At 41.5% G+C, this 17,611-nt stretch overlaps 1 protein-coding gene across 2 annotated transcripts in view; it reads left to right on the top strand.

Annotated features, from left to right (window-relative positions):
- ARID4B (AT-rich interaction domain 4B) overlaps positions 1–17,611 on the top strand; it is a 593,887-nt gene that overhangs the window by 61,449 nt on the left and 514,827 nt on the right. The window contains exon 2 of one of the 2 annotated variants that reach the window (XM_073671469.1): positions 16,832–16,892. The exons of the other annotated variant lie outside the window; for it this stretch is intronic. Within the exon in view, the coding sequence (XP_073527570.1) occupies positions 16,887–16,892 (6 nt within the window). The 5' untranslated portion in view covers positions 16,832–16,886. The remainder of the gene's footprint in view (positions 1–16,831; positions 16,893–17,611) is intronic. 2 annotated transcript variants of the gene reach the window in all.

Here is a 17,611-nt window from a genome sequence, read left to right as displayed (position 1 = left end):
TGCTACTGATTTGCTCATTCTGCCTCCAAAAGATTGCAGTAAGGCTCGGTGCACATTTATTCTGCACTCTACACTGATCGCTTACACCGAGGTTTCCATGTAAATCTCTGAAATACATGATTCAGATGGAACTCCCGGCGGAAGTTTTCCTATACTGAGGCAGATGGAGGCACCGTGGACGCCGTCTAGCCTGTGATCCGGCGGTTTCCTTATTTTTAGGCGTGCATAAAGGTGCGTACTGCCACAGTTTTGTGCACTTCTGGAAAGAAGGACAATGCTAAACAGAGGCCAGACAGAGTCCAGAGTAATGGTGGTGGGGAGGAGGGGGAGAGAGGTTAGAAAGCTTACCACGTTGTAAATCACGGGATCAGCATTTCAACCGGAGTTCATCCTGAGAGTGCCGCACCCGCCGGTGATCACAGGAAAATGGTAGAGAAAGAGAGGGGGAGCCAGTGGAACATCCGACCAGGATATGTATAAAATATATCTTTTACTGGGAAAAAATTAAAACCTGGTAAAAGTGAAATCTCAAGAAACCTTGAGATTTCATTTTTACCATCAAAAAACTTGAAGGAAGAAAGTCAGCTCACCCATAACCAGGGCTGTGGAGTCGGTAAGCCAAACCTCCAACTTCAACTCCTCAATTTCCATGACTCTGACTCCACGACACCGACTCCCTCATTCATGGCTCATGTTTAAAGGGGTTGTCCACTACTTTATATGATCCCCCAATGTATTCCCCCAGGGCCCAAAAGTGTTTCTCTAATTACCGTGTGGTGCCTTTTCTGCCTGTGAGTGGCCCTATCACTGGCCGCTCACAGGCATCATGTGACCCCCGGCTGCCGCCAGCTCTGACATCCGCTGACGTCACCACAAGTCCAGGCTGCAGCCGAGGGTCCCTCTTCCGTGTTCCACCGGTGGCTGCTGGGTTGTGGGCGGCGTTACCCCACGTGTCACACCCATCATCTACCGAGCGCTCTCTCTCTCATTCACTGGGAAAACGCGAGGTGGATGCTGGGTGTGATGTACGGGGTAACCCCGCCCACAGCCCAGCGTCCACCGCAGGGAGCGTGTCACTGATGTTACGCCTCACTTGACATGACATCAGTGACGGGTCACGTGATGCCTCTGAGCGGCCAGCGATAGCACCGCTCAGAGGCAGAAAAGACACCGCAAGGTATTTACAAAAGCACTTCTGGGCCCTGGAGGGATACATGGGGGAGTTCATATAAAGTAGTGGACAACTTCTTTAAGTGATAAATTTACTGTAGCACAGATTCATCTCCGTTAAAAGTCTAGACCAGTGATGGTGAACCTTTTAGAGACCGAGTGCCCAAACTGCAACCCAAGACCCATTTTTTTTAATTGCAAAGTGGCTACACAGCAATTTAACCTGAATGCTGAGGTTTTAGTTTAGAACAAACAACTGATAGAGAGCAGGCAGGGCCAACAGAGTAAGCAGGCATATCAGAGAGCAGGCAGGTGCAATAGAGAGCAGGCATATCAAAGAGCAGGCAGGGGCAAAATAGTAGGCAGGCATATCAGAGAACAGGCAGGGGCAACAGAGAGCAGGCAGGGGCAAAATAGTAGGCAGGCATATCTGTGAGCAGGCAGGGGCAACAGACAGCAGGCATATCAAAGAGCAAGCAGGGGCAAAATAGTAGGCAGGCATATCAGAGAACAGGCAGGGGCACAGAGAGCAGGCATATCAGAGAGCAGGCAGGGGCAACAGAGCAGGCATATCAGAGAGCAGGCAGGGGCAACAGAGAGCAGGCATATCAGAGAGCAGGCAGGGGCAACAGAGAGCAGGCATATCAGAGAGGAGGCAGGGGCAACAGAGAGCAGACATATCAGAGAGCAGGCAGGGGCAACAGAGAGCAGGCATATCAGAGAGCAGGCAGGGGCAACAGAGAGCAGGCATATCAGAGAGCAGGCAGGGGCAACAGAGAGCAGGCATATCAGAGAGCAGGCAGGGGCACAGAGAGCAGGCATACTAGAGAGCACGCAGGGGCAACAGAGCAGGCATATCAGAGAGCAGGCAGGGGCAACAGAGAGCAGGCATACTAGAGAGCAGGCAGGGGCAACAGAGAGCAGGCATATCAGAGAGCAGATAATACCAAAAATAGGATATAGGCATTCATCATATAATTTATTTAAATGCAACGAGAGTCCCCATGTTAACTTATTTTACAACATGATCCCATTTAGCTCTAGTAGGAGATAATTATATATCAGTACTCAAATATTTTAGGTTTTAATGCATCCTTTTATTGCACACAGAAAAACAGAAAACCAGCATTAAAAACATAACCCCTAAAAGCCATAAAAAGTAGGCAATATGGTCCAAATTAGATATGTAATGATTTCAAAGTTACACTTGATAAAAAATAATGTCTGTACCCAGTATATAGTTAATACATCATTAGTACAATTCATATATATATACCATAAATGGTAATAATAATTACAATGATTTTGCAGTCATAATTGTAACAAAACACCAAACTATCAACATATATTGAATATTAGATCATTTGTGGATATAGCATTAAGTATAATATAATTATGTATTTTCTTTATCAAGTCTTATACACACCCTGTGCCATATTATGCAAGGACCACACTGCCCAGCACCCCTACACGGGTTTCACGTCTTGCTTCCTCGGGGGGAACTGGGGCAGTGTGTCTGATCAACATATATAGTTAGAAGGGGCAGAAAAATCACCTGAGGGTCATTTTGGTTGATTGGTACATGCGCACTTCTCACTTGTGTATTACTAGGCCCACCGGGAGGAAATCGTGCTCTTGCTACATTGCTGCCTAAAGTTCTGCCCTCCCCGGACAGAAGCAATGTGTCTATGTCCCTCAGTGTTCAATGTCGCATGCACGCCGCTCACCGCGTTACCCCTTCCTTCTGAGCCCACATTATACCTAAACCACAGTTAGCATCCACATGCTTGGCATATCTGTAGCAATGAGAGACGCCTAATTTACGGGTGCATGTCTCCAGAAGCATGAGCTGGGTATAACGTACTGGTCACTGCAACTGCAGTTTGCAATTTTCACTCAGCAGCATCCACTGCTGCTTGTTTCTGGAAAACACCCATGGAGTCAAAATAGTCACTACATCTGTAGATACAGTGGATACTAAAAGTATTCAGACCCCTTTAAATTTTTCACTCTGTTTCATTGCAGCCATTTGGTAAATTCTAAAAAGTTCATTTTTTTTCTCATTAAAGTACACTCTGCACCTCATCTTGACTGAAAAAAAAAACAGAAGTGTAGAAATTTTTGCAATTTTATTAAAAAAGAAAAACAGAAATATCACATGGTCATAAGTATTCCGACCCTTTGCTCAGACACTCATATTTAAGTCACATGCTGTTTATTTCCTTGTGATCCTCCTTGAGATGGTTCTACTCCTTCATTGGAGTCCAGCTATGTTTACTTAAACTGATAGGACTTGATTTGGAAAGGCACACACCTGTCTATACAAGATCTCACAGATCACTGTGCATGTCAGACCAAATGAGAATCATGAGCTCAAAGGAACTGCCCAAGGAGCTCAGAGATAGAATTGTGACAAGGCACAGCTATGGCCAAGGTTACTAAAGAATTTCTGCAGTACTCAAGGTTCCTAAGACTACAGTGGCCTCCATAATCCTTAAATGGAAGAAGTGTGGGACCACCAGAAGTCTTCCTAGACCTGGCCGTACAGCCAAACTGAGCAATTGTGGGAGAAGACCCTTGGTGAGAGAGGTAAAGAAGAACCCCAAGATCACTGTGGCTGAGCTCCAGAGAGGCAGTAGGGAGATGGGAGAAAGTTCCACAAAGTCAACTATCACTGCAGCCCTCCACCAGTCGGGCCTTTATGGCAGAGTGGCCCTACGGAAGCCTTTCCTCAGTGCAAGACATATGAAAGCCCGCATAGAGTTTGCTCAAAAACACATGAAGGACTCCCAGACTATGAGAAATAAGATTCTCTGGTCTGATGAGACGAATATAGAACTTTTTGGTGATAATTCTAAGCAGTATGTGTGGAAAAAAACAGGCACTGCTCATCACCTGCCCAATACAATCCCAACAGTGAAACATGGTGGTGGCAGCATCATGCTATGGGGGTGTTTTTCAGCTGCCGGGACAGGACGACTGGTTGCAATTGAAGGAAACATGAATGCGGCCGAGTACAGAGATATTCTAGATGAAAACCTCTTTCAGAGTGCTCTGGACCTCAGACTTGGCCGAAGGTTCACCTTCCAACAAGGCAATGACCCTAAGCACACAGCTAAAATAACAAAGGAGTGACTTCAGAACAACTCTGTGACTATTCTTGACTGGCCCAGCCAGAGCCCTGACCTAAACCCAATTGAGCATCTCTGGAGAGACCTGAAATGGCTGTCCACCAACGTTCACCATCTAACCTGACAGAACTGGAGAGGATCTGCAAGGAAGAGTGGCAGAGGATCCCCAAATCCAGGTGTGAAAAACTTGTTGCATCATTCCCAAGAAGACTCATGGCTGGTACTAGCTCAAAAGGGTGCTTCTACTCAATACTAAGCAAAGGGTCTGAATACTTATGACCATGTGATATTTCTGTTTTTCTTTTTTAATAAATTTGCTAAAATTTCTACATTTCTGTTTTTTTTTTCAGTCAAGATGGGGTGCAGAGTGTACTTTAACCGGTTCCCGACCTCCCACTGTAGATAAACGTCGGCGCTTGCTGGGCTCTGTGCAGCGCCGACGTTTAAAAACGGTCGGTGGTCTCGCAGCGCTCAGGACCCCCAGGGTCCTGCAAGCGCTGCGATTCCGGTGCAGAGCGTTAGCTCTGACAGGGGACATCATCGGGACCTGATTGGATCAGGTCCCAGTGATGTTAACCCTTTGCTGATAGAAGGAGGAGAGGGGGGTCGTCTTACTTAATTACCTCTCCGATGACCCCTGATAGCTTCCAGGACCTGGGGTTGCTATGGCAGGTGGAGGTCACATGACCGCCTCCAGATCTGCCATATATGGTGTCCTGCCTGGCTCAGCCTGCAGCTGAAGCCAGGCAGGAGACTGACTGTGAAACAGTCAGCGAAGATCTCATGTAATGTAATACATGTCTATTACATTACATGAGATCAGTGATCAGAAAAATAAAAATTAATGTCCCGTACAGGGACTAAGCAAAAATGTAAAAAAAAAAGTTTTTAAACTGTTAAAAAAAAAATCACAAAATAAATAAAAATAAATAAATAAAATATTAAACCAATAAATCCGTATATTTTTACAAAACCAAAAAAGTACACATATTTGGTATCGCCGCGTCCGAAACAACCCGAGCTATAAAACTGGCACACTAATTAACTCCTTCTGTGCACACCCTAATAAAAATAAATAAAAAACGGAGCAAAAAAATATGCTTTTTCATCATATCGCAAAACAAAAAGTTGAAAAAAATGCGATCAAAAAACAAAATAGAAATAAAAATGGTACCGCTGAAAACGTCATCTTGTTCCACAAAAAAAAAGCCGCCATACAGCTCCATCAGCCGAAAAATAAAAAAGTTATAGCGCTCAGAATAAAACAATGCAAAAAAAATATTTTTTTCTATAAAATTGTTTTATTGTGTAAAAGCACCAAAACATAAAAAAAATACAGTAAGTGTAGTATCGCTGTAAACGTACTGACCCAAAGAATAACGCTGCCTGATCACTTTTACCACACGCAGAACGGCATAAAAAAAACCCTCAAAAAACAATTCCTTAATTGTTTGTTTTTGTTCATTTTGCCTCCCAAAAAACGAAATAGAAAGCGATCAAAAAATGTCACGTACCCAAAAATGGTACCAATAAAAATGTCAACTCGTCCCGCAAAAAACAAGCCGTCACATGACTCTGTCGGCCGAAATATGGAAAAATTATAGCTCTCAAAATATGGCGATGCAAAAACTAGATTTTGCAAAAAAAAAGCGTCTCTTAGTGTGTGACAGCTGTCAGTCATAAAAACCCGATATAAATCTGGTATCTCTGTAATCGCACCGACCCGAAGAATAAAGTAATCTAATCAGTTATATCACACTAGGAACGGCGTAAAAAATAAATAAAACTAATTCTTCACATACTACTGATTTGTTTATTATGTCTCCCAAAGATCGCAGTATGGCTTGGCACACATTTATCCTGCGCTCTGCGATGAGCACTTACGCCAGAGTTTCCGTGTAAATCTCTGAAATACGTGATTCAGACGGAACCCATGATGGAAGATTCCCTGTAATGAGGCAGATATAGGCCACTGTGAATGCCGTCTGGCCTATGATCCCACGGTGTCAGTTTTTTTAGACGTGCATAAAAGTGCGGTTGGCCACAGTTTTGTGCACTTCTGAAAAAAAGGACACCGCTAAACAGAGGCCAGACGGAGTCCAGAGTAACTCTGCTGCCTCATTACAGTGAATGGATCCCGCAGGGGTTTCATCTGAATTACATCACTTGGAAATTTAGATGGAAACCCCGATGTAAGTGCTGAGCCTTGAGCGCCGGATAAATGTTACGTAAAATGTTCCCAATAAAAGCTTCAACTCAGTCCTCAAAAAAAGCTAGTCCCCACTCAGGTCCGTCATCTGTTAAAAATATAAGGGACTTCCAAGTTACTGGTAGCAGAAAGGCTCTGGAAAAGCGAAATGGCCCTTGCCCCCCAAAAGAAATTCAGAAAATTTTGTGCTCCCAAATCCAAATGCCTATTCTACAATAATTTGTTCTCCAATTGTCAAATAGCGCTCCGTCCCCCCCAGATCTCGCCGTATGGCTGAGCGGTACGATACAGCCACATATGGGGTATTGCCACTTTTAGAAGAAATTGTGTGACACATTTCGGCACCATTTTTACCCATTGCCCTGTGTGAAAATGTAAAATCTGAGGGTAAAACATTTTTTGTGGTAAAAATATAATTATGCTTTTTTTCACTGCCCAATGGTATAAATTAAAAAATTAAAAAATACTCACTACTTCCCTAGATGAATTCCTTGAGAGGTGTAGTTTACAAAATGGGGTCACTTGTGGGGGTTTCTGCTGTTTCGGCATGTCAGCGACTCTTCAAATGTGACATGGTGTCTGCTGCCTATCCCAGCCAACATAGCGCTCCTTTCTCTTCCGAACCCTGCCGTACACCAAAGCAGTGGTTTTCCCCCACATATGGGGTATCGGTGTACTCAGGAGAAATTGCACAACAAATTTCATGGTGCAATTTATCCTATTACTCTTATGATAATGCAAAATTAAGGGATGAAAAACGGTTTTGTGGGAAAAATGTGAAAATTTTATTTTTACAGCTCAATATCATAAACTTCTGTGAAGCACCTGGGGGTTCAAGGTGCTCACCACACATCTAGATAAGTTCCCTAAGGGGTCTAGTTTCCAAAATGGGGTCACTTGTGGGGTGTTTCCACTGTTTAGGCACATCAGGAGCTCTCCAAACGCAACATGGCGTCTGCTAATTATTCAGACAAATTTTACATTCAAAAAGTCTAATGGCGCTCCTTCTCTTCCAAACCCTGCAGTGCGCCCAAACAGTGGTTTTCCCTCACATATGGGGTATCCGCGCTCTCAAGAGAAATTGCACAAAAAAATTTGGGGTCCATTTTTTCCTGTTACCCCTGTGAAAATAAAAAAATTGGGTCTAAAGTAACATTTTTGTGAAAAAAGTTAAATGTTCATTTTTTTCTTCCACATTCCAAAAATTCCTGTGAAGCACCTGAAGGGTTAATAAAGTTCTTGAATGTGGTTTTGAGCACCTCGAGGGGTGCAGTTTTTAGAATGGTGTCACTTTTGGGTATTTTCTGTCATAAAGACCCCTCAAAGTGACTTCAAATATGATGTGGTCCCTAAAAAAATGTTTTTGTAAATTTTGTTGGAAAAATGAGAAATCGCTGGTCAACTTTTAACCCTTATAGCTCCCTAACATAAAAAAATTTTGGTTCCAAAATTGTGCAGATGTAAAGTAGACATGTGGGAAATGTTATTTATTAACTATTTTGTGTGACATATCTCTCTGATTTAAGGGCATGAAAATTCAAAGTTTGAAAATTGCAAAATTTTCATAATTTTCGCCAAATTTCCGATTTTTTTCACAAATAAACGCAAGTGATATCGAAAAAATTTTACCGCTATCATGAAGTACAATATGTCATGAAAAAACATTCTCAGAATCAGGGGGATCCGTTGAAGCGTTCCAGAGTAATTACTTCATAAAGTGACAGTTGTCAGAATTGAAAAAATTGGCCTGGTCACGAAGGCAAAAACAGGCTCTGGCTCGAAGTGGTTAATGAGAAAAAAAATTAACCTTTTAGAATTTACCAAATGGCTGCAATGAAACAGAGTGAAAATTTTAAAGGGGTCTGAATACTTTCCATACCCACTGTAAATTCCCAAAGGGGTATAATTTCCAAAATGGGGTCACTTGAGGGGAGATTCTGCTCTTCTAACACTTAGGGGATCACTATATTGAGTCTGCAAACTATTCTAGGAAAATCTGCGCTCCACGAGGTAAATAGCGCTCCATCCCTCTCGAGTCTCACTGTGTACAGCCACATATGGGATATTTCTACGTTCAGCAGAAATTGTGGGACAAATTTTGGTGCCATTTTTACCCATTTCCCAGTGTGAAAATGTAAAATCTGGGGCTAAAACAAAATTTTGGTGGTAAAAATGTAATTATTTTTTATTTTTTTTGTTATAATTTTGCTTCCTCCAATTGGCCACATACAGTAATATTGTTTTACAATTAGCACCATATATTAATTCTGGCAAACATCTAGTAATGTGCCCCATCCAGGTGGTCCCCATCTTGTAGTAATGTGCCCCATCCAGGTGGTCCCCATCTTGTAGTAATGTGCCCCATCCTGGTGGTCCCCATCTTGTAGTAATGTGCCCCATCCTGCTGGTCCCCATCTTGTAGTAATGTTCTCCATCCTGGTCCTCATCTTGCAGTAATGTCCCCAATCCGGTAGTAATGCCCCATCCAGGTGCCCATCTTGTAGAATTGTCCCCTGCGCTGTTCTTCACGCACACATAAAAGAGAAAAAAAAAAAAAAAGATTCCTCTCACCTGTCCTCTGTTCCTTTGTGCCCATGCAGCCCGCAAGCACCACAGACCCCCCTTGACAATCGCGGCCTGGTCCAGGAGGAGCCGCCGACAGCAGCACTGCATTGCCGCGCAGAGACTGTCTCTCAGCACAGCATTTCCAATGCCAGACGCCGGCGAATCAGAGGCCAGCAGCTGACATCTGCGCATGGCAGTGACGGCATACGCCGCTGCGCTTAGACGCTGATATCAGCTGCTGGCTTCTGATAGACCGGCGGCTGACATTGGAAATGCTGTGCTGGGAGGCGGTCCCTGCGCTCCAATGCAGCTCTGCTGTCAGCGGCTCCTCCTGGACCAGGTCAAAATCGTCAAGGGGTCTGTGCTTGCGGGCCGCATAAAGCAGCCTCAGGGGCCGCATGCAGCCCGCGGGCCGCGTGTTTGAGACCTCTGGTTTAACATATGGGCCAGGGACTGAATAAGGATGTGTATTGCGTATAGATAAAGAGTGGAAAAATTGAATATATTGGAAATATCTTACTAAGGACCAAAGGGAATATATCACACTCTTTTTAAGATAGCATTGTCCTTCACATTTTCACGTTCCTTTCATCCCCAGGCATCTTCTGGACGCAAAGAAAATATAGAATGGGGGAATTTCTATAAATCCGATTGGGATGAGACATATATTTTTAGTGGCAGGGCTAATTGGGGAACAATATGCTTATTTTTTCATATCTGTGAGCCCTGCCGATGAGCTGTAAATCAACAGTGAAAAGATAACTGTCGACAGCTGGGTCATGTTTGATCTCTGAAGAAAAATAAAATCGCAATAAAAAATATGGCATCACTCTCCAACTTCTGCTTTCATCCGCCGAGGAGTTATCGCATAAGTTGGGGATTTCATAAAATCATGAAGGACTGAGACCAGCCCACAACCCAGCCCATGTGGGGTCATCACAGGGGAGTGTGTGGATGGGACTCAGGGGGCTGATAAAAAATAAAGCCAAATTATAATCTGTGTTCATTCTGAGAGATACTTTTTTCATGTAAGCAGGGCCATGTTCACTTAACGGCCAATCAGAATGCTCTCCTTCGGCTAAACTGAATCGTCTCTGCGATCGGTATAGTAATTTCTTCTGTTAATCCTTTTATTTTCTGTGACTGTATATGCTGGATTGTTTTGTCCCCTTTGTAAAATCTTTTGTATATATTTTTTTATAAACACTGCCTCCCTTTGGATTAAATATAAAATGTAATAATTCTGTTTCTTTTGTCCTGTAATCATGCATCGCCCCTAAGCCACATGCTACCTATAAGGAGTCCAATCGGCCTATATTTAAAAACAGATTACTGGTGGCAGCTAATAGTCTTTCTTGGGTTATCGTGGAGTTAGCTGGAATCTGGAGGGGTATATGCCATACGCTCACTGCTATCTTTCCGATAACTAATTAGCAAGATCAGCCTGCGGTCCCCTGATCGTCGGCCCAAGTGTAATTGTCCGGACGACAGGGGGCAGCAGAGAGCTGTTCGCTCTAAAGATTACAGCGGGTGGTCGCTGTGATTATTAGGGATCATAAATCCCTGACAAATTGGAGGCAGCGGTGAGATTCTACATGATATCGCCGATGTCGTCCTGACAGGCGTACTCAGGAGAAATTGCACAACAAATTTTGGGGTCCATTTTCTCCTGCTATCCCCATGAAAATTAAAAAATTTGGGACTCAAACAACATTTTTGTGGGAAAATTATATTTTTTTCATTTTCACAGATCAACGTTGTAAAATTCTGTGCAGAACCTGTGGGTTCAAGGTGCGCACCACACATCGAGATAAATTCCTTGAGGGGTCTAGTTTCCAAAATGAGGTCACTTGTGGGGGCTCTACAAACACAAAATGGCGTCCAATAATTATTCCAGCAAATTTTGCAAAGTCAAATGGCGCTCCTTCCCTTCCAAGCCCTGCTGTGCACAAAAACAGTGGTTTTCCTCATACCGGGTATCTGCGTACTCAGGAGAAATTGCTCAACAAATTGTGTGGTGCAATTTTTCCTGTTACCCTTGTGAAAATGTAAAATTTGGGGCTAAAAAACACTTTTGTGGGAAAAATATGTTTTTTTGTTTTTTTTTATTTTCATGGCTCAACGTTGTAAACTTCTGTGAAGCACTTGGGGATTCAAGGTACTCACCGCGCATCTACTGTAGATAAGTTCTCTGAGGGGCCTAGTTTCCAAAATGGTGTCAGCTATGGGGAAAGTTTCCACTGTTTAGGCACATCAGGGGCTCCCCAAATGCGACATGGCAGCAGCTAATTATTTTAGCAAATTTGACATTCAAAAAGTCAAATGACGCTCCTTCACTTCTGAGCTCTGCCGTTTGCCCGAGCAGTGGTTTTCCCCCCACATATGGGGTATCAGTGTGCTCAGGAGAAATTGCACAACAAATTTTGAGGTCCATTTTTTCCTGTTACTATTGTAAAATGTAGGTCTAAAGTAAAATTTTTGTGAAAAAAAATTAATGTTCATTTTTTTCCCCACATTCCAAAACTTCCTGTGAAGCACCTGAAGGGTTAATAAAGTTCTTGAATGTGGTTTTGAGCACCTTGAGGGGTGCAGTTTTTAGAATGGTGTCACTTTTGGGTATTTCTGTCATAAAGACCCCTCAAAGTCACTTCATATGTGATGTACCTAAAAAAAAAATGGTTTTGTAAATTTTGTTGCAAAAATGAGAAATCGCTGGTCAACTTTTAACCCTTATAACTTCTTAACAAAAGAAAGTTTGTTTCAAAAATTGTGCTGATGTGAAGTAGATTTGTGGGAAATGTTATTTATTAACTATTTTGTGTGACATCTTTCATTTAAGGGCATAAGAATTCAAAGTTTGAAAATTGCTAAATTTTCGCCAAACTTCCGTTTTTTTTCACAAACGAAAGTGATATCAAAGAAATTTTACCACTATCATGAAGTACAATATGTCATGAAAAAAACAATCTCAGAATCAGGGGGATCCATTGAAGCGTTCCAGAGCAATTACTTCATAAAGTGACAGTGGTCAGAATTGTAAAATTGGCCTGGTCATTAACGTGCAAACAGCCTTTGGGGGGAGAATGGGTTCAAAACAGCACCCCTCAACGTATTCAAAACTGCTTTCAGATAGTTTATTAAACCTTCGGGTGCTTTTCAGGAATTAATGCAAAATGTAATTACAGGAAAAAATAATGTTCTTTTTACCACTTAAATGTTGCTAACTTCTGAACAGGCCACTATAGATGGCAGACACTAAGGCCATTATTTGGCTGTGAATTCCCATGGCAACCAGCAGGACCACAAAATCATGATATCAGGGTGCTGATGGGGTTAAATAGGGAGCCCCCGCGCTCTGTTAACCATCTAGATGTCCTTGTCACGGTTGACAGCAGCATATAAGGGGTTAAACGGCCACGGGTCGATGCCAACACTGATCATTACTGATGCCACAGGAGGTCAGCTATAGGGTACAGCTGATGGCTGCTGCATTTTTACCCATTGGGGGACGCTATTCACTTATATCTCAGGTCAATTTTAAGTCATATTGGTGGTCACTAAGGGGTTAAACATGCCTGATTTCATTTAGATCATATGATTCTTTATCTGTACTATGTTACACTTAAACTAATAAGTACCTTATATTATGTGCAATAACAATTTATACACAGGATTATATGTATAGTCCCCCCCCCCCCCTTTTTTTTTTCTTCCCTTTGTTTTTCTCTATTTAATACATCACAGACACTGTACTCTAATTTATCACTCTATTCTTTAGATTTGCTGTTTGGTCTGTGTCCATAATGGTTTAACCTATTGTCAATCATCCAAGATCCCACAAAGTGCCAGCTTGTCTGGCTGACTTCACCTCTGGAAAAAGGCGAAATGTGCTTCGACTTCTGATGTTAGAGTAAGGTCACGGCCCCACTATCAGTATTTGGTCAGTATTTGGTACTCAGTATTTTTTCTCAGGAGTGGGAGCCAAAACCAGGTGAGGAACAATCAGAGAAAAGGTAGAATAAATCCAGAATTGGTGACTTGTTTCTATCACCCACTCCTGGTTTTGGTCGTTTAACCCTTTAAATACTGCTAAAATAGTGACTACAGCATCTAGATGGTTAACAGAGTGTGGGGGGCTCCCTCTTTAACGCCATTGTCTCCCTGAGATCTTGATTGTGTGGTCATGATGTTTTCCATGACCGTTCATGGCCAAATAACAGCCTTAAAGTCTTCCAGCTATAGCGGCCTGTTCAGAAGTTAGAAACATTTAGATAGTAAAAATATTTTTTTTTATTCCTGTCATGTCACTTTGTATTAATTCCTGAAAAGCACCTGGAGGGTTAATAAACTACCTGAAAGCCATTTTGAATACGTTGAGGGGTGCTATTTTTAAAATGGAATCACTTTTGGGGATTCTGATGAGTGATTAAAACCCCAAGGGCTTTTTACCTGATGAAGTGGACAGGACGTCCATGAAACGCGTTGCATTTTAAATTGTAAACCTTATACATTGGTATCATCATCTGTACATGGAGGAGCGCGGACCGTACTCCCACCATTTTATCTTTAAACTACACACATATAAGAGCATATTATCAACACACTGCATGTATGCCAATCCACCCAAAAAAAATGAGCCCAAGATATGTCAAGATAAAAACCAATTACATTCAATGGACAAAGGACGCAGCGCATAGTAAGTGAATATGAACGAGGATTCCAATCTACAAAAAAACTTCCAAAGCCTCCCTGTTCATTCAGGCCACCCGCTTTCATACTCTTCAGTAGGGTCATCCACCTGCATTCCATCTGAGCCAATTTCTTGGTAAGGTTCCCTCTTCTGATATTCGGATAAAGACGATCGATTACCTTGAATTTAATAAGCGTTCTTGATGGGGATTGTATTCCCTAAAGTGTCTAGCCAGAGGTTTCAGCTTAGCAATAGCATCCGATTCCTCCTGTTGTAATTTTTGTGCCGTCTTAAGTTCCTTAATGTGTTCAAGGATTCGTATTCTGAACTCTCGTGTTGTCATCCCAACATAGTACAGTCCACAAGGACATGTAGCCAAATAGATAATGTAGGATGTCTGACTATTGTTAAAGTGAAGGATTTTATACTCACGTACACATTTCGAGTCCGAGAATGTATCGATCTTCTGAACATATATGCATTCCTTGCAATTGCGAACATCCCCATTTGGGACACTTTGAATCAGAAATATATTTGGAGGGTGGTGCTCTGAGATGACTATGCACTAGTAAATCTTGCAGCGTCTTGCCACATTTGCCGTGAAATTTGTTTTTTTCCGGTAGAAGTGAAGACAAGGTAGGATCTTGTTTGATCATAGGCCAGAAGTTAGATACTACTGACGACATTTCTTTCCACCACCTTAAATGGTAATTGGTGATGAATCTGGTGACCCCCAATAGATTCTTTTTTGTTATTTCTTGTAGCAAATTTCTTGTCTGTCCAATTGTTTTGCACGCACATACGCCGTATTGATGTTATGCCTCTTATAACCACATTGAGTAAACCTCCGTTCAAGATCCGTTACATGTTGTTCAAAATCTATTTCTTGACTGCAAATACATCTTTTCCTTATATTTTGATCAGTGGGAATGGCCTTGATCATATGTGCTGGATGGGCAGACCGTGCATGTTAAAATGCATTCACACTTGTTTCTTTACGATGTATACTGGTACATATTCCACCACTTGCGTCTATCTTGATGCAGAGGTCCAGAAAATTGATTGTGGTTTGACTTAAATCCAATGTCAATTTTGATATTCAGTTCGTTGTTGTTTAAATGTAGTAGAAACAAATCTAGCAATTCCCTGGAGGCCTGCCAAATAAAGAAAATATCATTGCTAAAACGCATCCATGATATAACAGAATCATTTGTGGATAGTGGCTCTCACTGTGGTTCGCTGGAGTCCCACAGCTTTAGAAATGGCTTCATAACCTTTTCCAGACTGATAGGATCAAATGAGAAAAAGTAATTGAGATCTAAATTTCTTGGTTCGCAGCATGATGTCTAGCTTTTGAGGATCTTTTGGTCTACTTCACTTTGTCAGTCAAGTCCTATTTAAGGGATTTATTGATTGAGAACAGGTATTGCAGTAATCAGGCCTGTGTGTGGCTAGGGAAATTGACCTCCGCTTGCCAAAGATGTGATAAACCATAGTTAATTTATGTTTTAAGAGGGGGGGGGGGGGTGCAATCACTTTTCCACACAGGGCCCTGTATGTTTGGATTTCTTTTTCCCTTAATAGTAAAGACCTTCATTTAAAAACTGTATTTTGTGTTTTTACATCTGTTTTCTTTGTCTAACTAAATTTGTTTTGTGATCTGAAACATTTACCGTAAGTGTGACAAACTTGCAAAAGAATAAGAAATCAAGAAGGGTGGCATACTTTTTCACACCACTGTATTTTGAGCTTACAGCTCCTCATGGACATGATATATAAGTATTCTTATCTATTGTACATAAGGCATTTGCTTTTTTACTGGTGACATTTAGATTCTATCACATTGGCATCATTGGAATATATTGACTATAAATATATGTAAATGAATTGTAGACCGCTGAATGTGCTTACCAGTTCTCATGGGCCAGAAATGGTGTATAGTTTTCAACATGCCCAGAAAAAAAACCATAGGCATCCTCACTTTGGATTGAAAGGGCACAAATAGCTTTCAACAAATTTACTAAGTAGAACAACAAAAATCACTGCAATTTTAAGCTCAAAATTAGCCGGTGTATATTTGTATCACCTTACCGTAGAACAGGCATATGCCATTGAACAAAGCTAAGAAATTTGAATCCAAGTACAGGCTGTGGGAAAATAGAGACTCTAATGATCGGTGCTCCTTTTTTTTCTGTTGTGTAATGACACAACTATAAAGTGTATCTGTACAGGTCTGTTGGGTAAAGCCTCAGCCACTGGAGATTGCTGTCAGGAAGGTCACCAGACTGGCTGTGAAGAAATACAAAATGCCCAATTACTGCAAATAAATTCCCCAGGAAGCTGCGACTTTAACTACCAAGTATCCAAGCATTTACAGGCAATGATGAGCTTTTTTGTCTCATGGATAACACATTTTGAGGTGTTGGACCCCTTTTTCAGATCCAAATAGCCAATATGTAAATTTTGGGTGTGATACATCCAGACCGGCATTGTTCGCGCTGGTCTTGATGAAGAGATGTGCTGGAGTCAGACATCGCTGATTCCTGAAGAGGCGTATGTGGTATACACCTGTGTGCCTCGCCACAAATCCTACTCCAGCCCTTGCCGGAGTAAGATTTTTGACATAGCAAACGCCGCCGCTCGTCATAACTTTGACCAGCGGCGTTCATCACTCTGTCAGAGCCGGGTGTAAATGGCCCAAGTGAAAAGTCGCAGAATTTTAGTGCAGCCGCCCGTTTTACCAAAATTATTCAACTGTGCAAAGCTTTTTGCATCAATTTACTGGCGTAGAAGCTTTGATGAATCGGGCCCTTTGTCTCTTAGAAAGGATCAGCATTCTATCAATTTTTTTTTTTCATGGTAATTTCCAATCCTGAATATTCGAGGTGTAGTGGAAGACAGCCTTATGGAACAGCAGTCTTGATAATTCTGCCTCTTCCAAATTCATGTTAGCATTTTTAAACAATAACCATGCACCAAATATTTAGCATTGGCCACGTGTCATTGTGATGTTGCTGTTTGTTATTATTCTGTGTTTTATTTTCATTTGTATCTATTGTTTGACAGGTCTAAGACTGGAACCTTGAAAACTTCTCAAACATTTTCTCAACTTGCAGTAATTATGAAGGTATGTATTAAATATTTTCTTATGTTCGAGACATCAGAAATCAACGTTTATCTTTAAATAATTTGCTAATAAACAAAGCTTATTCTTGAGTAAAGTCTTAATTAGGCTATAAGGAAACTTCAGTTCTTGGCCGTGTGCACACCTAAGGTTGTGGTTTCACAGGGGTGGATTCACTTCAGATTTTGTATACCGACTCCACAGTACAAATCTGAATCACACTGCCATTCAAGCAAATTGGTTTTCCAAAACCCAATTCATGTAAAAAGAAAAAAAGATCGGTATTGATACTCATACTGTGGAAATGTAACATAGTAACATAGTTTTTAAGGTTGAAGGAAGACTAGGTCCATCTAGTTCAACCCATAGCCTAACATGTTGATCCAGAGGAAGGCAAAAAAAATACTTAGATTTCCTTCTGGCAGTGTCATCTGAGCATGTTTTGGATTTCCTTTCGGCTTCTCATTGTCATATTTGCCTCATGTAAACAAAGATTTAAAGAGAATGAGTTGTGCCACTTAGGTTTGATTGAATATGGAAGTCTTTTTTTGGGTATGATTCGTAGGATTAGGAAAAAAAATGAAGAACTGAAAAAATCTTGAATTTACGGAGATTCTATAATTGAAAAAAAGTAAAGAAAAAATTGGTTTAAACTGAAAATTGGTATATTTGCAGAAGTGAATCATGATCTTCTAACTGCTGCAGTCTTAAAAATATTACAT

The sequence above is a fragment of the Phyllobates terribilis genome, unplaced genomic scaffold (genome assembly GCF_046119375.1).
Source record: "Phyllobates terribilis strain yellow unplaced genomic scaffold, ASM4611937v1 Scaffold_3__8_contigs__length_932513732, whole genome shotgun sequence".
NCBI classification, from domain to species: domain Eukaryota; kingdom Metazoa; phylum Chordata; class Amphibia; order Anura; family Dendrobatidae; genus Phyllobates; species Phyllobates terribilis.
Note: the sequence above shows the minus strand (reverse complement) of the source record. Positions and strands in the feature narration are given on the sequence as shown.